This window comes from Boleophthalmus pectinirostris, unplaced genomic scaffold (genome assembly GCF_026225935.1).
Source record: "Boleophthalmus pectinirostris isolate CB_2022bp ecotype Guang Dong unplaced genomic scaffold, ASM2622593v1 HiC_scaffold_21, whole genome shotgun sequence".
NCBI lineage: Eukaryota > Metazoa > Chordata > Actinopteri > Gobiiformes > Gobiidae > Boleophthalmus > Boleophthalmus pectinirostris.
Window position 1 is genome coordinate 8,508,352 of NW_026571175.1, and position 22,633 is coordinate 8,530,984.

General features: G+C 37.5%; 1 protein-coding gene across 2 annotated transcripts; it reads right to left on the reverse strand.

Annotated features, from left to right (window-relative positions):
- Positions 1-336: 336 nt before the first annotated feature.
- On the reverse strand, positions 337-22,539 carry skic2 (SKI2 subunit of superkiller complex). 2 transcript variants are annotated; one of them, XM_020939279.2, is made up of 29 exons: positions 22,463-22,539; positions 21,816-21,934; positions 21,573-21,694; positions 21,139-21,256; positions 20,667-20,781; positions 20,455-20,529; positions 20,309-20,362; positions 20,066-20,229; positions 19,527-19,676; positions 19,281-19,426; positions 18,434-18,580; positions 18,243-18,327; positions 17,753-17,859; positions 16,491-16,637; positions 16,161-16,257; positions 15,474-15,686; positions 15,023-15,133; positions 14,470-14,581; positions 13,945-14,063; positions 12,504-12,635; positions 11,763-11,900; positions 11,462-11,566; positions 10,764-10,896; positions 9,986-10,112; positions 7,811-8,021; positions 4,121-4,231; positions 2,421-2,639; positions 1,319-1,459; positions 337-730 (listed from the first exon to the last, which is right to left on the reverse strand). In XM_020939279.2, exons 1-29 carry the CDS (start codon positions 22,473-22,475, stop codon positions 530-532), a joined length of 3,732 nt encoding a protein of 1,243 aa, XP_020794938.2. In that variant the 5' UTR covers positions 22,476-22,539; the 3' UTR covers positions 337-529. The 2 variants fall into 2 exon arrangements, with proteins under 2 accessions (XP_020794938.2, XP_055013150.1); XM_055157175.1 differs by having other exon boundaries at positions 10,764-10,944.
- Between the last annotated feature and the right edge of the window lie 94 nt (positions 22,540-22,633).

Genomic DNA, 22,633 nt, shown 5'->3' on the forward strand with positions numbered 1-22,633 from the left:
AGAGCTGCAGGGAGATTTGTGGTGTTAATTCCCAGAATGATAAAGCAGTAAAACAAAGCAAAGGACTGTTAACATTGATGCATCCAGCCATCCTGTGTATTACATTTTGAGGACTGTAGAGAAGAGCTTGGAGTAGAGCCACTACTCCCATGTGGCACAGATAAGCACTAGATATTGTAGATATATTGTACACATAGTTTCATCTAATACCTAGTTTTGACATTCACAGTAGTCTAGTTTTTAGTCCTAATATAGTCTTTTGATCTTTTTCTAGTCCTGCTGTGGTCCACGTTTAGTTCACAATTTGACGTTTGAAATAAAAAAAACATGCAAGGCTAGTTTTCAGTGTTTTATTTCTGTACAATAAATTACAATCTGGATTTCATTTTCTTGTATCTTTGTCCTGCTAAAATTGTCCATTCTTGCACTCTTTAATGTAAACATGATTATTGTAGGCACGTTGCTGCGTTCACGGTCCCTCCTCCGTGATTGGCAACCCTCTTCTTCCCTCTCAGACTTCACACGGGGCTCAGTGGGTGTACAGGGACGCGGTGAAGACTATGTCCCGACGAATAGCCAAAGAAGCGCGCTCCATTTTACTTCCCAGAACAGAGTCTCCCACGATCCGGGCCGCCTGCCGGACCTCCTTCAGCACCTCGTCCAGTCTCTGAATACAGCGCACTACTGTCCCCTCCTGGACGTCTGTCAGCTGCGCGATCTCCGCAAAGGGCTGGAGAGGAAGAACAGGAGGAGGAAGGAGAAGAGGTGAGAACATGGAAAAACGCAAAATGTAAAATGTGGTAAATTATTCAGATGGCATTAAGATGGTATTTTTTGTTATACTAACAGTGAAAGGGGAAGTATATTTTAGTTTAAAGCAACTAGGGATGATTCATATTGATAATGGTGTTGAATGTCAGCATCGATCCTGGAAAAATTGTTGGATTGGATTCTATGATCTGTTTGGGCTTAAATGTTTCATAATGTTTGAAGTTTTATTTATACAAAGCTGTTCAATTGCTACTTGCTGGATAAAACACAATTGGATCAATTTTGTAGTAAGTTAATTGTGGTTTGATGTAAATAAGATGCCCTTTTCAGTCCCTATGTGGGTATCGACAGATATCAAAAGCCAAAATATGGTATTGAGCTGAAAGAGCTGGATCTAACTTTTCTGGGGGTGGCATGTTACCTACTAACTATTTTTTGGCTAAAAATGTATATGGTGGGGCTTTAGTTGGTTGGAATCCAGCATAGATTTATATGGATCTGAAATGCCTCGTTTAAACATAATTAATGGCAGCTTTTTGATCCTTACCATGCCCCTGGCCCAGCAGTACACCACCTCTGTCAGTCCAAACTTGAACTGTCCCACGAACTCCTCTGCAGTCTGCGGTATCCCACAATCCATCTGGAGCTCCCCGATTCGCTTGGCCACTGCTAGAACACGGTCAATGCCCTGCAACACAAACCAGACATGTTCCACTGTATATGATTAACCTTTAACTTTGAACACCAAGGATTCTCATGAGTTTGTGAACTCGTTATGATGCTCTGCATTTTCCGATCACTCTCAAGGAGAGCCATTTCAGACCGATAATGTGTAGAACTCATTTCAACACATATCAATTTGGTGTGAGCCAGGTTAATTAATCTTAGAACTTGCATTTATTCAATTTCATGTTTTTTAAGACTTACAAGTCAGTATATTTACAAAGTTACAAAATGAAGAAGTGAATAAGTGAGTCAGAGTCCAGTACTGTGTCCTTTGTGCCTTTGCTTTGGGGGAAAATGTTTCTCATCAAAGCTCTGACACAAAGTGTGTGAGTCATCAGTGGGACAAGGCAGTACAGTACAAACACAAGGCACTATATTAGATAAGAGTAGTCCTGCACATCGGCTGAGCAGTGGTCCAGTCACATACACTGACACTCCTGAGTAAAATTAGCAAAATTATTGCTGTTGTTTACATGAAATTTTGGTTGGTTTAAAGAGTGATCTTGTCTGTATGGCTAGTCTGGCTCAAAAAGGAAAAAAGAAAAGAATATAAGAACCTTGTTGAGGATAAACATATAGAAAAATATCTTGTGAAATTTCCTTCCTCCTAATGAAAATATTACATCAAGTTAGTACTCCATTTGTTATGCTGTTGTAATCCTTCTAGTGCAATGTGCAAAAGCACTTGTACGCACTATTGAGCAGGTGCGTAAAAAATTTATTACCCTGGTTTTATTTTATAGACCACAATTTGTCATAAAACCTGTTTGTGGCTGTACTGAAATAAAGAATACTTAAGGTTACCACCCATGAAGTATGCACTGCCCAAAAATAAACTTATTTACTACATTACTTGTATGTTTTTTTTTTAAAATAATAATTAAAGCTTATATTATCTTTCATACGTAATGGTCATGTCTCACCTCTTTGAGCGTGTTGGTAAGATGCGGTTCCACCTGTGTGTTCTGTGTAAACACCAGACAGGACAGCAGGGCGGCGCTCTCCTCAGGAGCCAGAGGGCTCAGGGAGTTTTCAAACAGGAGCTCGGTAAGGAGCAGCTCGTGACTGCTAATCTGACAAGCCACACGCCCCTTCAACTGGACTGCCCCACTGCTGTCTATGTACTGGAGAGACTGCAGCACCTGGGGCAGATAGGAGATCGGAGGTATTATTATTGCATTGATAATGGGTGTTTGACTAGGTTTACAATGAAAAATGAAGGCAGTTGTGATGAAATGCCATTTATTGTTCTATCCGTGGGTTTCAGAATAATGAAAAATTGGGTGTGTTGCTTTAGTGAATTTGCCTGGGATCCAGAATACTCACTTCTTCAATACTTAATGAAGATGTGAATCTGAGCACCAGTGAGTCACCCCTTTTTCAAACGGGGCATGATTGACAAGTGCATTAGCCAATCAGGGGCTATCAATCAGGGAATTAAGGGAAAAAAAAAATCACAGGGGATTGAAAAATATTGCAGATTTCTGCAGAATCAATGCACGAACTCATTCCATCTGAGGTTTTATTTGTAATCAAAGGTGATCAATGAGTGCCTTGTTTTTAACATGTGTCACTGAAAAAAACAAATCTGATTGCTCGATCATGTTTCTAAAGATATAATATTTTGCAGTGAATTGCCTAATTGCTATGACAACGGAGGACGGCTGACACAACTTGAAACCCATGAATAAGAGCAGTGGGTGCCCAGAGCTGCATTGGCCGAAGAATAGTGAATCACAATATGAAGATTTCATCAAAATAAGATATTGTCACAGGAATGAGATCAAACTTCAGTTTTCATCATATCGCCTAGCTCTAGTTTGTGGTCTTTTTATATCCCTTGTTGCACAGTACAGTAAAAGGCTGAGGTCATTGGCTGAAATCCTGTCATCATCCTCCACATTAAAGTGATGGAAAGAGCACTCAAGGGACAAGAGCGGAGACTGAACAAGGGTCTGTCTTTGGCATCTCCTAATTAAGTGGAGAGTATAATATAGAATTTCTCAAATAGAACATTTTAAAACCATTCCATAAACTAGGGATTTTAATCAAAGTCCTGTTTCATGTTTAATAGATTTGCTGCTTTGAATTTTGCCCAAAAGACTGTGACAAAATGAGGACTATGTGTATTCATGAGCTTTATTGTCAAATATGGAAATCCAGTGTTTTGTGAATGTGGAGTGTGACAGGTGCACTTTGGGTTTGGGTAAAAAAAAATATCTAAAAAGGCAGTCTGACCTTTAAAAGTGAGGAAATTAATCCAAAAAAAAAAGTAAAAATACTTTCTCAGATATTACTATGCAGTCTTATACTACCACAGTATAAGACCTTCACAGACCATTCAATTTTTTTCTGTATTGATATTTGTTCTAGTTTTGTTCTAGTACTGATACTTTAACGACCCAATTACATAACTATCAGCTTTTCACTAATAGATTAATTTCTACTTTTACTGTAGCGTTTTACTGTGCAGGGATGTACAGTATTGTGTTGTGATTGCACTCTGAAGAGAGACTGACTTAACATGGGGAGCAAAGGCAGGGGAGACTCAGAGTCTCCCCTGCCTGTGCTATATAAACCTTGGTTGATTGACAGTGCATTAACATCTAACAAAGCTCCAAACCTTGATTCGTTGGTGATACTCAGGCAGCAGCGTCAGGGACTGATCTGAAACCAGGAACAGCAGTTTGTCCAGCTCCTCTTGGACACTCATCCTCTCTTTAACTCGAGAAAACTATAACAAGAAAGAGAAAATAGGTAATAAAGTGGCATGTAACCACTAAAATTCAAATTGACCCAGTTTCAGCAATAAAGACCTCATTGTACCTATGTACAGTCTTCCTTATGTCATAGACTGGACAATATTACAGAAATATAACATATTGCATCCCCAAAGCCATGGAACTGTAAATGTGTGATATTAATTAGTAATATTAATTTTTATTTGAGTTGTTTTGAATAGTTGAGATGGAGTTAGTTTGTAGGTAGGGTTGTGCACTTAATCACATTTTGAAGCACAGTTGACACATACTTTTTATGTTAAATGGCTGTGCTTATATTCATGAAAATAGTATTAAATGCAGTATTTATTCATTTACTTGTATCCAAAATTTTGTTCATATAGTACATTTTCAAAAACTTTATACATAGAAATTTCATTTCTCAAAATATGAAAAAAGGAACCTAGTCAGAATACATTAAAGCCATTAAAGAACTGAGACCATAGAGTAAATAAATGGACATAGATAACACGCTACCTGCCGTGCTCCAAATAGGAAGTGAGCATGGGCGTATATCTGACTCCATCGATCAAAATGGTCATCCCTTTCTTTGTAACTGCTGCTGTGCTTGTCATTTTGGTCTTAAAATGTTCATATTAACCCACTCTACATGTGGTCCACTTCCTGCTGTTTATTTCACTATTTTGTCTGTAAATCAAGATATGAACATTAATAACAGACAAATTAGGCGCCTTCTTTCCCTGAGGTCACTCTAGCATTTGCAAAAATTTGACAGAAAGATTGACAGCGTTGCTAAACACCCGCTCCCTGCTTACCAGCTGTGCGGATGGGAAGGGCCATTACCTTCAACAGCCTCGCTCCAGATTGGTTCTTTGGTGGCTATGATACTCGTGGTCAGAATTCCTAATATGGAACTCAACTCCAAATTCACTTCTATAACTGCAGACCTCAACAAGTTTCATTTGACTGGAGTCAAACGCTATGGGTGAAGTCACTTCTTTTTACAGTCTATGACCAAATTCTATAAACCAAAAACACATAAGAAATGTACAAGTAATTAAAGCTCCTAAAATCATGATGACACATATTTTGAATTAAAATAATTTTAACTTGATTTGAACTTGTAAATATTTAGTTTTTCTGGTTGCATAATGCAGTATTGTCTATCGTCATATCTCCCCAAAGCTGACAGTTAGGCAGGCGGCATACATAAAACATGAGCCTTTGGCAGGAGTCTGACAGCTTAACAGAGAAGATTGGTTCACAATGACTTCAAGGTTTTACAGTGTGAAAAATAAAATTGAAGACAAAAAAACACTGATTTTGAATTGTCAAATGTTCTTGTGGCTAAATTCAAAAGTTACATTGCCAATGCTGTATTTCAGATGACATCACATACACACAATACTATAAGACAATAATATTGATATATCAACACTGAACTATTTTGGGCTCTATGTAGAACATCACACAGGCAGATAGAAAGTGAGGAATTCAGTATTCCCACTCAACTAGAGAACATTGCTCAGAAGGAGAAACTGCACAAATTTTAAGACCTGACGATATCCGCAATGTTTCATCAGTCAGTGATTTCCCTGTACACTTTGCCAACTGTAGAGAGGAGAGACTGTGATCAGAGATATTAGCTGAAAATGAGGATTCAGGGGCAGAAAGTGAGCAGTCAGAAACACGAATTACTGGTTTCACAAAGCCTAACACAAAAGACTCAGAAGGAGAGAGCCCAATTGTGCCACCATAAAATACGCTGATGCAGGGACTAAATACCCAGTACATTACACCAAATGTGGAGACGAGGGTTTAGGATCAGAAATTTTAACTGAACAGATGATTCAGAAGAAAATCCGGAGTCAAAATCACAAATTTAAACATCCACTATATATCTAAAGAAGGGTCAAGATAAAAGTTCACTCATTTTAAGACCTGACAACATCCACACTCAGTGGGCCACCCGTGACTGATTAATTACCCAGTACATCTCGCCAAATGCACAGATGAGGGCTTAGGATCGAACAGTGAGGAGTCCAAACCACAAATAACTTAAATTTACACCTCATCTAGGAGAAAGACCAGCCATTTTAAGACCCGACAACCTCCACAGTGATCTACCAGTACAGTACACCAATTGTGAAGACATAATAAGTCGTGAACACCTAAAGAAAAGAGCTCAGAAGGAGAAAGTCCAAGGTTACCATCCTTCAGCATGCCAATTAGAAAAAGTATGGATGGAACATTGGACTCAGCTATGGGTCCAACCAGTTGTTACTGAAGCATCTACATCACATGCTAAGGAGGACTCAGGTAGGCAGTAAGGAAGTGAGGAGTCCAAAACAACAAAACAGGTGCTCTATCAATTTTCATTACATTTATTGAAATAGTTTTAGGGATAGAAAGCCCAGTCATTTTCAAAAGGGCTTCCAATTAATAAGACCGGTACTAAATATTTTCATAGAAATGAGTCCACCTATACCAGTAGTTAATGTATTTTATGAAAGGGGGACAGGGAAAACTAATTATCGTCACGGATAAAACTTATCAGAGAATTCCAGAGAAAATGCATGTTTTACTGGTCTAAAAGATTTGACTTTCAAGACCATAAAAAGTGAGACACTAGCAGAGATAGAAACATCCAATAAGCTCAAACAAATCCAAGAATTTGGTGGTGATACGGCAGCTCCTGGAGACAACAGACAAACTGCAGGATCTGTTTGCGATGGGCCAGAGGAAAACTCACTTTGTCACTTCAGGCCCTTCTTTGATACATCCAGTTTTTAAGTTTATCTATTCCCCCTTTCTCTTGGCTATTCAGAGTTTTGGATCCAGGGAATATTTTGTAGGATCTGGCAAAAAAATCTGAGAATTCTAATGGCATGTAATGGGAGTTTTTCCACGCAATCATTTTAACCTGTTTCTGGGACTGCTATTGATTGACAATGTAACCACCGGATCAAGCTTTATACCAGAGACACAAAAGGTGGTTTTGATTAGGTTACTTCAGTGCAATTAAAAATAAATATAAAGTAAATATGAAAAAAAAAAAAAAATGCAGCAAATCTTTCTTTTTTTGTATGTTTTGCAAATATTTTACTTGGTCTATACTCCCGTTTTCAGATTTAGAGGTATACAAATGATCTTCGAATTCCTCTGGCATCGTTCTCCTCAAGTGCTTAAAAGGAGACAAGCAGGTGACAAAACTAGGCGTATTTCAAGGTTAAATCTTTTCAGCCGCAATCCCACTCACAGTGAGGCCAGGACCACCAGATTCCAAAACATCTTCAACCCTGAGTACAGTGTTTCATTTCTGTGTAATTTTTATACTAAGATGACAAATAAATTTACGATCTTCCTGTACTACCACATAACATCACATTGTGCAGCAGAGTGTTTTCCATTTTGAGAAGAACTCAGTCTAAATATGCATTATAATATGGATTTGTGTCTTAAACATGTGTGACTGAAACAAAACACAACTCTCTTTATGTTTCTGATGAGGAAACAACATTATAACATAGATCAGAAAACAGTGTGATACGGGCCCTTTAAGTTACCCTCACCTGATCAGCGAAAGTGGGCGAGTGGATACAGTTGAAGTCCCTGAGAGCGTCTTGGAGCAGCCGGAGCCTCATGCACCCTTCCACCACTTCCACACTCTTCAACTGCAGGTCATTCACAGGGTCCAGAGAAGCCACACCCCCTGGGTTTGCCTCAGCCAATCGCAGAAGCTCCTGGGTTGCCGTGGAGATGGCCTGTCCAGGAGGGTCATTCCTGATAGTGATGGAGACATATAGCTTTATGATCATTGAGTAGCTGTAATAAATATGCACATGTTAGGCTTTCACGGTATTTAAAATGAGTTATAACAATAGCCAATTCAAAACCTCACTATTCTGATGAGGCCACCAGTCCTCAAAATGGTGTCGGTAACTGGAAAAGGTAATGTAATTTTATTAAGTCCTGATTATCAGTTATAATTTTATTAAGTATTATTTAGTAGTATTAATTATCAAGTACCGTATTTTTCGGACTGTAAGTCACACTTTTTTTCATGGTTTGGGTGGTCCTGTGACTTATACTCCGGTGCAAATTATATATTAAAATTTTCACAATGACAGCCGCAAGAGGGCGCTCTAGTCTTGTGTATCAATATCTAGCACTACTATTACTCCTGTACCACTGTCACTTCGCACTCTACTGTGCATGCTTCCTGTAGAAAATGCCCGCTGTCCTGCTGCAAATAGTGAAATATGCAGCCGAAAACAGTAATCGAGCAGCAGAAAGAAAGTTTGTAATGAGCAAGAAAGTTGTGAGGGACTGGCGGAAAGCAGGGATGGAGAACACAGCTTCACGGTCACCGGACGGGTGCGCCATGCAACTTTCCTGGAAGTCACTGGATGAATTCACAAAGCCTGAACTTCAATGACAACCGTAACCATCCTGTCGGGATTCAGAAAGGCTGGAATAATTCTAACTGGAACTCATGCTGAGTCTGATGACAGCTACACAGAAGAGGAAGTTGTGCTCCATTTACATCATGGATCTACAGTTTATCTCCAGAGGTCGCACAGAAGTGACACAGAGGATGAAGAATTCAGTGGATTTAGTGATTTGGAGTGAGATTGTGAGTTTAGTAAACTTTTCTTATGCTGTTTATGCTATAATTATCTGAATAACTGTTAATATGTTACGTTAACATATTACCGCTTATTCAGCCTGTTGTGTTCTATTGTTATTCCTATAACTTGACTTTCAAGATGAAATGTTGGTTCTTGGTCTCTGATTTTATAAAATAAATTTCCCCCAAAAAGTGTGACTTATAGTCTGGTGCGACTTCTATATGTTTTTTTTCTTCTTCATTGCACATTTTTTGGCTTGTGCGACTTATAGTCAGGAAAATACAGTATGTAATATTAAAGAAATTGGACCCAAAACAGAAATGACATCTCAACAAATTTCATATAGAGATACGAAGAAAAAACAAAGCATGTTTTGTTATTGCATCTAACAAGGCAACAAGTGCAATGAATGTGCAATCGCTAAAAACTGACAGTGAAATGTCACTATTGTTTTATTTTCAATCTTCAAAGCTGTCCTACTTTAAAAGACCTATATCGCACTATTTTCAGGTCTATGTTATAATAATTGTTTCCTCATCACAAACATACCTGAAGTGGTATTTTGTTCCTTTCATACATGTTTAACACATAAACACTGCATATTTATGCTGAGTTCTTCTCTCAAACAGAAACCACTCTGTTCCACCTTGTGATGTCATGTCGTAATACAGGAAATGCGCCACTGTACTTTTAAACTACCTAACCTTAACTAGAATCAGTTGGATGATTTCAGCCCTGGCATTCTCTACTGAACAAAAGGTAAAAGGAGCTGTCAACATGAAAACTACCGCTTCATGACATAATAAGATGGAACAGAGCATTTTGAGCTTTGAAGATGTAGACAGACTAATAATAACTCTGTAACCACTCTGTAAGTTATATTCATCTGTGTTTCTGTTGGACTGTTGCTGGCGGGCAGATGTGCCTGTGTCTTGTATTGTAAATATTATAAATATTAGCTTGTGGGATCCTGTTACATTTGATCCTTTTTTGATCCCATCAACATCTGTCATGGGACAACAGATGGAAAAATTGCCTTATTGGCTAATTCTGGCATATTTACAGAAATGTTCAATAATATGCACCGTCCCTGAAATAAATAATAATAATCTTCACCTGAATCGTGGCTGCTGTCTTTTATTGTAGTTGTCAATGATTCTGTCGGGGATCACTTTGAGAGTTTTCACGGTGATCGCAGAAATGTCCTGCAGCTTCAGCTTCTGCACTGTGTGACTGCAGGGACCTGAGGAAACATGGTTATAGGTGAGGTATGAACTTTGTCTAGTATTTGTAAAATGAGGTGTTAATTGTCAAAAACATTATGTAGGGAAGTAGAGACAAATTATACAGAAATGCACTAATCCAATGTTTTCAGTCACAAAAACATTTTTTTGTCGTGAATTCCCTTCTATTATCATTGCAGCATAATGTGAAAGTGAACTGTAACTTTTCCTAATTAAAGGGACAAACTTAAGTTTATTGTATTTTCACTATTGTACTTGTATTTATCTTATTAACTTTTTTCATAACTCTATTCTTGTACTGGTTGGTTTCGTGTCTGTAACAAAAATAATTTCCCCTTGGTTCCATATCCATTTTCTACTATTATTCCCAGTATATATTTAAAAACATTGATGTCTACAGTGAGTGGGCTTGCCTCTCCAAAGATCTTACCTATGACTTAGCGTGATGGCCTACTCTCCAACAGGTTTTTCCAGAAATGGGAACAAATTTATTTATAACAAAATTTTTTCAGCATGTATCAGCCTAAACAAAGAATCTACTACTACTACATTATCTCTACATACACCAGTCTCTCTCATCTCAGGTTTTCAAGGACAAACACATAAAACTCCCTCTGAGTGAATTCCAGTGTGTTTAGTCCCAGTCTGACCTTCAGGGATGAACAGCGCCGTGTTGAACAGATGAGGAAACGTGTCGCTGTTGTTTTTTCCACCTCCCTCCTCGTTCCCTTTGTCACAGATGATCAGAGCCGTGAAGGTGCGATTCACTGAGTCACTGGAGACCTCGAGACAAGAAACAAGCAAAGTGATGAGGAGATGGAGGTGAATCAGCTGTGAAGGCAGAGGACATATATAATATCTCATCAGTAAAGTGGTCTATGTCAGTGATTCTCAAACTGTGGTACGAGCTCCTTCAGGTGGTACTTTGATAGTTCTTCAGTTTGTGGGTTTGTCTCATTTAGAGTTCATTTTATCAGCTTGTTTATCTCCTTTGAATAATTTCTTGTTTAATAACTACAATCTAAATGATATAGTCCACTTTTAGACCTGGTTTATCCCTAGATTAGACCTGGAATAGTCCTGTTATAGACCTGGTTTAGATCTGTTGGTACCAAATCTTTGCTTTGGTGGCATTTGGTGTGAAATGCTTGGGAGCTGGTCTATGTCACTGTTTTATTTAAAGGCTGATTTTTGCTGTAATACAGTGTGTTCTAGGGTCCAGAAAATCATATAAATGATCAGATTAAATATTTGTGGATTTATCTCTTGGATATTTCATGGCAAAGTGCAATGTAATGAATAGGGAAAACTGGCTTTCTCAGAATTGTCTAGAAATTACATTTCTCACCTGTAGTATGACTCCTAAAGCGTTGAGATGTTGTGAGTTGTTGACGACCACGACTCGACCAACAGACAGAGCTTTGAGCCCGTTCACGGACTCCAACACGGCCTTCTGTAGTAGCATAAAATAACAGGTCCACATAATGTTAAGAATAAACATGATAGCGTAAATGTACATATAATACACTATATGAACACGCAAGGTAAGGATGTAGCACAATAACATTTACAGGAGATATGTTAAAAAAAGTAAAAAAAAAAAAAAGTCATTATATCTTTGCAGTTCATCTTTCTGCTTTCTTTTGTACCTGTACAGTCTCCGTAGTGGTCCTGAGCTCTGTCACAGTGTGGTAATACGGCAGGAGGTCAGACAGCTGGCCCTCAGTGTCCAGAGGAGGCAGGGAGGACAGGGTCTGCTTCAGCTCACTGATACGCCTCTCACTCGCCTATCATGGACAGTAAAGAATAATAACACATTTATAGTGAGCAAAAATCACACTGAAGGTCTCTATGGTAACAAGAAGTATTGACACCTATTAATATAAAACAATACTTTTATTACCAGCTAATTGCACATGTGCACATGTATGTATTATACATTTTTAGATAAAAAAAATTAGATGGACTGCTACAAGTCATCTTGTTTCAATCTTGAGATGCTCTTAATGGCATACAGAAGCTTAAACAAGGTGAAAAAAAAACAGTTCATCCAAAAGTCTTTCTCAGGATCGTAATTATCCAGTGATGAGTTACTAAGGGCGTTTCTCAACTTACAGTGCTAACAGTGCACCAGCACTACTCCCCAGCTCTTGGACAAAAAATTCTTAATACTTAGATGCAGACAGTGGTCTTATTTTGAACACTGTGTTAAGCTGTTTTTACATTACATCTCTACTGGGGCAAAACAAATCTAACTTTACACTCTGCCAATGTACTATAACTACTCGTTGTTTAACCCTTACTTTAAAACCATATTTTAATCCCTTTGTCAAATCTTCCATAATGGACAGTCTCTTATGTTCTGTTGTATACCAGGTGAGAAGTTTTACCTGTGTGTCGCGGTGGCTCTCGGAGAAGCTCCTCCTCATCATGTCTGTGACTCTGAGAGCCTCAACTCGCAACAGGTTCAGGATCATGGTGTAGGTCAGTCTGAACTGGGACTGTAGCATTGTCGGCTTACCCTGGAAAAAATAAACACAAGACAGATTTGAATGTTTTCAGAATTGTTTCTTAAAAGTTTATTAATTTCTGTCAATTCACAATATAGAATTAGCTGAAGTAAAAAGTCTCAGATGGAAGGCAGGAGTCAATGTAGCTCTAGGTGAAGCACTATTTTTTAAATTAACTGTATTGATAGAAGTCCTGTGAACAGTTAAGGCATATTTGCAACTTTTTAAAGTTATGAAGAATGAATAAGTTTTCAATTGTAACATTTTCATTTTGACAATTTTAACATTAATTCTACCATAGACCTCTAATTTAAAGTTTATTATGCTATTTTCTGATCTATATTATAATATTGGTTCCTCATCAAAAACAAACTTGGGAGTTGTCTTTTGTTTTATTGACACAAGTTTAACACACAAACCCTGCATATTTAGGTTAGATTCTTCTCTCTTTTCCACCTTGTGATATCATGTGTCACACAGGAAAGGAAGTATACTGTATTTTTAAACTCCATACACCATCACTACCATCATTTGGATAATTTCAGCTCTGGAATTTCCAATCTCTACTGAACTAAAAGGTAAAAAGTAGCTAGAAAACTACTGTTTGACATGACATGACGAGGTGCAACAGAGCATTTTGAGCTTTGGAGATGTAGACAGACTAATAATGCAGATTTACTCAAACATGTGAATGAAACAAAAAAAAACAACTCCAAGTATGTTTTTGATGAAGCAAGCTCAAAGAGTCAATTTTTGTAATATAGGGCCTTTAAACTAGTTTCAAGACATCACATGAGTAACAATTTAAGGGTTAGCAATCGGACATGCTGCATGCCTTTGGCAAGTAAAGTAGACAAATTGCCCATCAAAGAAACTAAGATGTGTGCTGCTATAGAATTCATCACCAATCTAAATACAAATGTGATGCTGCTCTAGAGACCTGATTTGTATTATTTGTCTGTCATTTTAAATCCCATTACGCCTGGCATTTAATTATTACAGTTCATTATCAAATGCATTCAAAATTCTCAATGCATTTCTATTATGCATAAAAATCCTTCACTGACATCATTTTAAACGCTTCAAGCTCATGAAAATTGATATATTTCTGGCTAAGAGCTCAGTGCTTATCTCTACAGAGCAAAGAGAGTTGAAATAACCCACTTCAACTGTATAATTAAATGCGAGATAACCAGACTTTGCTTGAGAAATTTAATAGAACATATTGTTGCAGCTACTATAGAGTCATAGTCTTGTTAGCATAATACAAAGCATTCATTTTAAATTGCCAGATCTTTGAGAACAGAATGACAGCACGAACCAGCATCATGACATGGAGGTCGGACATTTCGTGGACTCCAGCTTTGCACAGAATGATGACTGTCCCTGTCGCGTCCAGTCCTCTTCTTCCTGCTCGCCCAGCCATTTGAATATATTCACCTGAAAAAACAAATCAAAACAGATATTAAAAAAAAACTGGTAGGCCATCAGGCTTAATTGCTTGCCAATACACATACAAATTTGGGGATTTTGATGAGGAATATTAACTAACTGTCAAAAGGTTAGGTCTTGAGTCAGAGTTTTTTTTGTTTTAGTTCACACAGCAACAGCAATGACAAATCTGTACTGTTTTAATATTGAGTTGGCCTCTCTTTTCCACGACAACAAGCTACGTGTTCATAGAATCTCCACTCCACTGAAAACCCAGGGAGAGGTAGTTTCATAATGTATTCATTATGCAAGGGCAGAGAAGACAGGACAGCTCTCAGTTTGAAATAATGAGCTAAAATAAAATGCCAGATGAAGTTTGAGAGGGAATGACAGAAAGAGAAGACAGAGGCAGTACCGGGTAGCAGGTTCCTGAATCCTGTCCCGTCATGTTTCCGGATGCTGTCAAACACCACGGTCCGGGCCGGCATGTTCACTCCCATCGCAAACGTCTCTGTGGCAAATAGTACCTGCACATACATGACACTGGGTTAAAGAACAGTGTCTGCAGTTACATGAGCACTCAAGATTATTATTATCAGATTATTATTATTATCTAATTTCTTTTGGATCATGTCCCTCTGATTACTCAATACAGACTGTGCAGTGTGCATATCATTTACTTATATAGGGTATTAACTCCTCGGATATAACATATTTAGATTACTATGTTACCCTTTAATGTATCTTGTATTCATCAAAAACAACATATTAAGAAGTTTTTGAAGCTCTGAGTCTCCTCTCCCTGTCTGTAAGGTTGATTTATCATTTTTGTTACAGTAATGTTTCATATACAAGATTCTGGTATTTGTCATATGATTGTGCTTTCATTATGTGCCTATAATGAAGATGTATGTTAGAGGTTGTGAGAGATACAAACCAGCCCCCTCCCTCTGCAGTGTGGCTCTCACCTTCACCAGGCCTCTGGAGAAGAGCATCTCGATCACCTCCTTCAGAATGGGCAAGATCCCACTGTGATGTACAGCAATGCCTCTCTTCAACAGGTCCCTCATCAGCAGGATCTTGGCAACAAGGACAGACAGTGAGCAAAGACACTTTAAAATCTGCCAGTTATATAAGAAACACTGTGTAACTTTCTGGAATTACTCTATGAAAGTAGAAAGTTAAAACCATACTATGGAACATTCTCCATTGAGATAGATATGTTTTATGCCATACATTTCTATGGAAACAAGCAGGTAGAGGCCCTCTTCCAGGCTAAGTGACAAACACTTTTGTGGACTGCCAAGCCCTCAAAAGAATATGCTTGAAAAAATGCAATAAAAGCATCCAAATTGAAAAAAGTACTTTCATTAGGAGATGGGGCTTTAAGAAAAAAAGAATCCCTGTGAATAAAATAACCTGGGGTAGCTGTCTGTCTCCACCTCGCAGTCGGCTCAAACTTTTCTGGAAAAACGAGTGAATCTCAGCCTTCTCTATGGAGGTAGTGAGGTCCATGGAGTCGAGCGAGCGAGCGTTTTCATCACAACGAGTCCTGGAGAAGGTGAAGGCCACAACTGGAGTCTGCTGTCTCTGAGACAGGAAGTGAAGCAGGGTCAGCCACACCGACCGATCCTGGGACAAGGGAGAGAGAGAGATGGAGAGAGGAGAGACAACGAGACAAAGAGGGAGGGAGAGAGTAAGAAAGAGAGCCAGAGAGAGAGGTCATTAATTATGGGTGTATTCACTTTCATTGAAAATCAGGTCTGAACTGTTACAATACCTGGACCAAAACCTGGACTAGAACAAAACAAAGTCTACATTAGAACTTAACCAGGAACAAACCAAGATAAGTGTGAACGCAACCTTAAACTGTTTTATTTAATTCATTTTAATAAATATCACAGTCAGAATGAACTGTTTATTGCCCATATTTATTGCTTGGACCCCCAAGCTAGGAATTTTTCAGAGAGGAAAAAGCTGCAAACATGATTCATAAAATAAAATAAAGCATAGAAAAAAACTACAAATCCAAATTTACAAACATACTATATACTGACATAACAAAACTATGAGACAAATTTAAATTATACTCTAAATAAACTCTACCTGACTGGCTGTAGTGCTCTGATTTGTGCCCTTGGTGCCAAATGACTGAGCGTGTTTACTGGTGCGCTCCTTTTTGGCTTCAACTGCTGCATAATATCTGAAAAAAAAAGAAAAGTTTTTAATAAATTTAAACCTAATACATAAGTGTCCATTATCACCAACAAATTCATATAGCCATAATTTAAATAAGCAAACGGGGCCCCAAAGAGAAATGAGAGATGGTCAGAATTATTGGTGTCAATACAAGCAAATTAGCATAATTATTATCATAAATACTGAATTCTGAACACTGATCTGAACGCATAAATAAATCATGATAATTTTCAGTACCCTTTGGTGAGAAAGTTGCCTGTGGCGTCCAGCAGCAGAAACAGTTCCTTCTGAGTCTTGGTGCTGTTTCCTGTGTACAAATAATGCTCCAGAGGTACTGGTCTCTTCATAGTGCTTATCACATAAATGTGTCTCTTCTTTATGCGACTGGGACAGAAACAAAGGGGAAATGTTTAATTTGAGAAGGGCACTACTGATTTATCAAGGTAATAAGTACTTTAATTTGCCTGAGTAATATTATTTGAAGTAGCGATATTCTTGTTTGAGTAAAAGTTACGGTGATTTCCCACTTGGGGTAAGTCTCAACTTCTTGTTGGCATTTTAATTTAAAAAAGAACTAGCAACAGCTAAAACTCAAACTACAGAAGCCTCAAAGTGAAAACCCAAGGTCAAAATTCAAAATGGCCAGCCCGCACACCCTGCATCCATACAGCATATTTAAGGACAAGGAGCCTCACATAGGCTCCCCTCCAGTACAAATTAATAGGATGAACATCCAATTCAATTCCCCTAAAACCCTGTGGCCTGGGAGAATAGACCCCTTTGTCCCCCTGTGGTGGATACCTCTGCCACCTCTCCACAGTGTTAATATTATTTCATTTCATTTACATTTTCATTAAGTTAATTACAATACACATAGTTTAATTTAATTGATTTATTTAGACTTATATTTTCCAACTTGGCTGCACACGTTTTAGTTAATATAAGTCTGAATTACTTACTACACTTGTACCCCCCCCCCCCCCAAATGGCCACACGAGGGACCAATAAGGGGTCTACCCTTGGTAGAGAACACGCCAAATCAGATCAGAAATTTAGTTAGTTTGTCTAGTATTTTTAAGGTTACTTTATTATCACTTATCATTTTCTGTAATATTATTCGCCTTCTTGTTACTTTGATTAAGTTAGTAGTCTTAGTTATTTGTTTATTAGTATAATTCCTTCCTCTTGAGTTCAGTTTTAGTTAGTCCTCCTGTATTTAATCACACCTGTTCTTTGTCTGGTTGGGTTAGTTTTGTTCTGTTCAGTTTGGTTAACTCCAGTTGGGTACAGCTTTTTATTAAATATTATTTGCCTAATTCGAGCTTTTGTTAAATTACCTTTTTGACTTTATTCGTTGTAAACTTTTTATACCTTTGTTTTTGCCTTTCTGTTTGTTCCACTACACCCACCTCACTACTGCTCTGGTTAAGTTTATTATATGTTCTTCTCCACTATAAAAAATATCTTATTAAACCACTAGGGCAGTTTGGAGCACTTACCCGATCCACTCACTAAACTCCAGAGCATTTGGGACAGTGGCACTGAGGAGAATGATGCTGACATGATCTGGAAGCATGATCAACACCTCCTCCCAGACCACACCTCTCTGAACAAAACAAAAGTTATGTTAATAAACAGTAAGCAAACTACTTAAAGATGGACTATGTAACTTCTTTGGTTGTGTAAATGGATATGCTATTACTGTGATAAGAATGTTCCACAGGATGGCATTAAACTCATCTACCTCCATGTTACAAATCATCAGTCGAGTAGAGACCCAGCAAAAAATAATGAATATTTTTCTATGTATTTTTGAGCAATGACAACACCTTTAATAACATCAAAATGCTAAGTAAGTTTAATGCCATACTGTGTAACAGTCCAGGCAAAGCAATAACATCTCTATGGAGACGAGCAGGCACTAGACCCTCTATGACAAAAGCTACAAAGTAAGTCTTTAAATAAATACATATGAAGATGAAACCAGACCTCAGCATCATTGATGTAGTGAACTTCATCAAATATGACCCACTCCAGGTCCCTGATCACCTCTGAGCCATTGTACAGCATCGACCTGACAAATAATACAAATCACATGGCAATAAATAATATATAGCTAATAGGTGAAACAAGGTAAAGCGTTATTCTTGTATTTTAACCATACGGTGAAAGTTTTTTACCGTAGGATCTCTGTGGTCATGATGAGACAGGAGGACTCGGGGCTGAGCTGTACGTCCCCCGTGAGCAGGCCCACATCTCCGAATGTGGTTTTAAAGTCTCTGAACTTCTGATTGGACAAGGCTTTGATTGGTGAGGTGTAGATTGTTCTTAGAAAAGTAAGAGATAGATTGAACATTAATTGAGTGGTGGTTTTGAGCAAGTAACCATCAATACAGTCCAGGAAAAGATTAGCTTAAATAATAAATAAATAAATGAAATAAATAGTACTTTTGATTTGGTGTTTTAATTTCAAGATCCTGCAGTAGACATGACATGGATCCGTAACAGGACTAAACCAGGTCTACCATCAGGACTGGGCTCAAACCGGGACTAGGTTTTGAAGCATGATATATTGCTACAGAAAAATATTGAGATAAATGATAATACTGAAGCTATTTTAAGCCACTAACAATAAATCAGGATTCCAGAGAACCTTTTTTTTTTTTTTAAATATACTGTATCATTAAAAGACCTGAGCTGCAACAAATAAACAGCAGAATGAACCAATAATTAGAGACTTGAAGTTATTTATTCCACCCTCTACAGTTCAAATATTCCCTTATTACATTAGAAAATGCAAAAAATTTCCCCCACTATTGCAAAGAAATTGGACATACGATAAATATTGAGCCCCAAAATGTATTGTTCCTGCTTTTATATATTGAGAGAAGTCAATATAGTCATTATTGCGACAGACCTAACCAGGACCAAACACGAACAATTATGACCTCTCACATTGAGAAAAAAAACTGAATTTTGATTTCCAGTTGAAGACACAATGACTTTGAATAAGTTGTATTGGTTTACCTTGTCATGTGCTTCTGCGACAGAGCAATGGCGTACTCTGCAACCACTGTTTTTCCTGCTGAAGTGTGAGCGGCCACAAACACAGAGTCGTGAGCCTCCAGTCTGAGGATGGCCTGTTTCTGAAATACATCCAACTCAAATGGCCACTAAAAATGAATAAGAAACATTTACAAATATGTTCTTAATTTGTCAACATTTCAGAAAAAAAAATGTATTAAGCACGCCCTCTTTAAGTGTATGTATTACCTTAAACGCTGGGTTCGGGATGCGTTTATAGAAGTCGTCACAGGGAGAGCTGATGTTAACAGGAATCGCCCATTTCTTTTTCTCTTCTGGTTTTTCTTTAAATTTTTCATCTTTGCTCTTTTCTGACGAAGTCAATGAGGAGACAGCATCCTGAAAGGAAGATGTTGTCAACATTTTGTTTAATGTGTCAAAAGGCAAATGTTATCCAGAGTTGCAAGGTATTGATAACGTGTGTAGTAGTCCAATTTTTCAAAAATAATGCACCAATATTACTTAAAATTAAATACAAGACCATATTCGTATGTTATATTGAGACAGTATCGCATGAAGGTCCAAGTTGCAAGTAAAAATATTGCCATTTCAATTGATCGTTTTGTTCATTGTAATAACGATGTATAAATATGATAAATTGTGATAGATTTTTACTAGTTTAGATTGGTTTATTTACTTATTGCATATTGTAATTGATGGAAAAAATAATATTTACTTACATTTTTTATGTTTTTTTAATGTCTTTGTATTGTATTGTAATGTTTTACCTTGATGCCAAGGTCCTCGAGACTGTTTGTCCTTGGTAGTGTTGAAGCCTCTTTAGTGTCTTTCACTTCCTCTTTCTCCTCGACATCTCGATGGAAGTCAGAAATACCGTCGTATGTGGTCAACAGGGACATGAGGTTGACCTCTGGCTTTGCTACTTTGGCATCTATAACACAAAAGACCCATATTACAATTATTATGAGTGCTGGCTGTCGCTTGGAAGAAAATTACACTATTTATGAAACCTTTTTCAGTGAAGTCCATCCCAGTTTTCAGTCCTGGAGCAACTTTGAGTAAATCTGTCATAAAAAATACAAATTCAAATATAATAATAAATATGTAAAATTTTAATTTTTACATTTGAATCTATATTTGAATCTAATCCAAATACCATTTTCAAAGTCAATATCCTCCTCCAAGTCAGACTTCTTTTTAATTTGGTCCAGAGTGAGCTCCTCCATTCCTCCTGTGAGAAAAAGGCAAAAACATCGTCATTAATTCACTTCTATGATAACACTTGGGATAAATCTGGTCTGTTTACATCTGAGTTTTAAAAGAATATATGTATATGTGAGGAGAGAGAAAGCTTTAGAAGAATCTCACCTGGGAGGAAAGGGTAACTAGTGTTGCTCCCTCGAAGGCTCTCGGATGGAGGACCAGGCTGCCGTTGTAATGAGAGAGAGTTCTTCGCAGAGAGATCAGTGTTTTCAAGTAGCACCTTAAAGAAAAACATATTTAATATATTCTAAAACATATTTACAATATTATAATATTTATAAATAATATTTATTTAAAGTGGTGTTGGGGTTAACTCTATGTAATACAAGATGCAATAAATTTACTGAAATGGCATATTGATAATTTAAAGGGGGTATTTTACAATCAGCGTGCATCCTGCTAATGAAACTACTGCACATCACATCAGGTTTGTCAGGTTTAGAAACATTATAACGTGGTAGAAAGATTTTTATTTATTTTTTTTAAGTTTTTGCCTCTTTAAATATTATCTGGTCAAAAAGGTCAAACAGCCATTATGTTACTGAATGAAGTATAAAATGTGATTTTTGTGTATTACCTCTGTGAAGTCCAGGAGCATCCCGGTGGTTGGGTCTCGGACCACAGACAGACCGGAGTGAAGAGGAGTCGGAGCACAGTTAAGGAGAGAGTCCACATTAACCTCTCTCTTTGTTACTCTGAAGACAAAACAACAAGAACACTTATGTGTTAAATGTGCAGTATTTATTTACCATAATTGTTAGTTACATGTTTTACATATTTGTAAGTAAAATAGTTTGTTATTATTCTATTGTTTATAAGAGGCTGGTTTTAGCATATTATAATGTATTTATATATATCTTAAATGTTGTGATAATAAAATGATCTTATAGTATTGCATGCTATAACAGCTCATTGTGCCACATCAAATATCTATCAATGAAAACATAGTGCAATAAATATAAAGACATTGACTTTACTATTATTGTTTAATACAGAGTAAGAGATACATACTTGAGAAACTTCTGAAAACAGAAGTCTGTATCATGGATGGGCAGCCATGCAGGATCTTGTAAAAACTGTTTTTCTACTTCTTTTTCTAAACTCAGACTTGTCGGGGGCAGACCATGGGGAAGCTGTGGACATTTCAGAATGTAATGAATATAAATTTGAACATGGAAGTCCACATGATTACAGTATCACATGAGGATTTTTTTCATATACAGTCAGATATATCAAGGCATAGTAGGCACTGACCGTGGTGAGTGGAGGCAAAGGCTGCCCCGGTGTGGGATGTGTGATCAGCTCAAAGTGTCCGGAGCAGCCCATCTCCAACAAGGACAGAGGCAAGTCCATGGAGCCCACCGGGGGCACATCTGCAGGGAGGGGCAGCAGGAAAAATGACAGTAGTTTATTGACAGCCAAAAGCTAGCCGTTTTAAGCAGGGACAGGGAGAGTTTGAAAAATACTGGGAAATTGTTTAATCGTTATTGATTATTGTGGCTTGTTAATGAACGCTACATTTGCATTTTCACTTTGCAACCACGACTGTCCTTCATTAAACTGTGTCTGTTAAGTCGAGTCACTCTTGAAAAAAAGGAAGAATTAGATTATGCTAATCTACTTGGTCCTGTCCAAAATAAGGCTAACTACAAGATTACACATTTAAGGATCCTTAGAAATGAGAAAAATGTGGGATTAAGTTTGAATCGAGCACAAACTAGACTATTAATAACATGCAAATAACATTGTGGGTGCTCAGTGATTGACAGGAGTTTGGCAACACACGCATGGGCCACATCAGCATCCACAATTAAATATGTTTATAAAAGAGACGTATAAAGCAAAATAAAGAATCGGGAATGTATTGAAGAAGTATGTTTTAATATAAAACTGCAACTTACTGGTTCTTTCCATGCCCAGCACTGATAAATGAAACCGAAAAAGTTGCTGATGTCGCTCCGGATGTTGCTAAAATAAACGGAAGTAGCTCAACGGTCGTTTATTTTGTGGAAAATACATTAATAGTCAAATGAAATTAAAACAATACATATTTAGACTGTGATTTGATGCAA

Bases quoted from the DNA above. Each gene is read 5' to 3' on its own strand.
- skic2 (XM_055157175.1), bottom strand. The intron at 18,581-19,280 runs GTAAACCAATAC...TACTTTTCTAAG, and splicing joins TCGCAGAAGCACATGACAAG to AACAATCTACACCTCACCAA. The intron at 14,582-15,022 runs GTGAGAGCCACA...ATGTATGTGCAG, and splicing joins TCTCCAGAGGCCTGGTGAAG to GTACTATTTGCCACAGAGAC.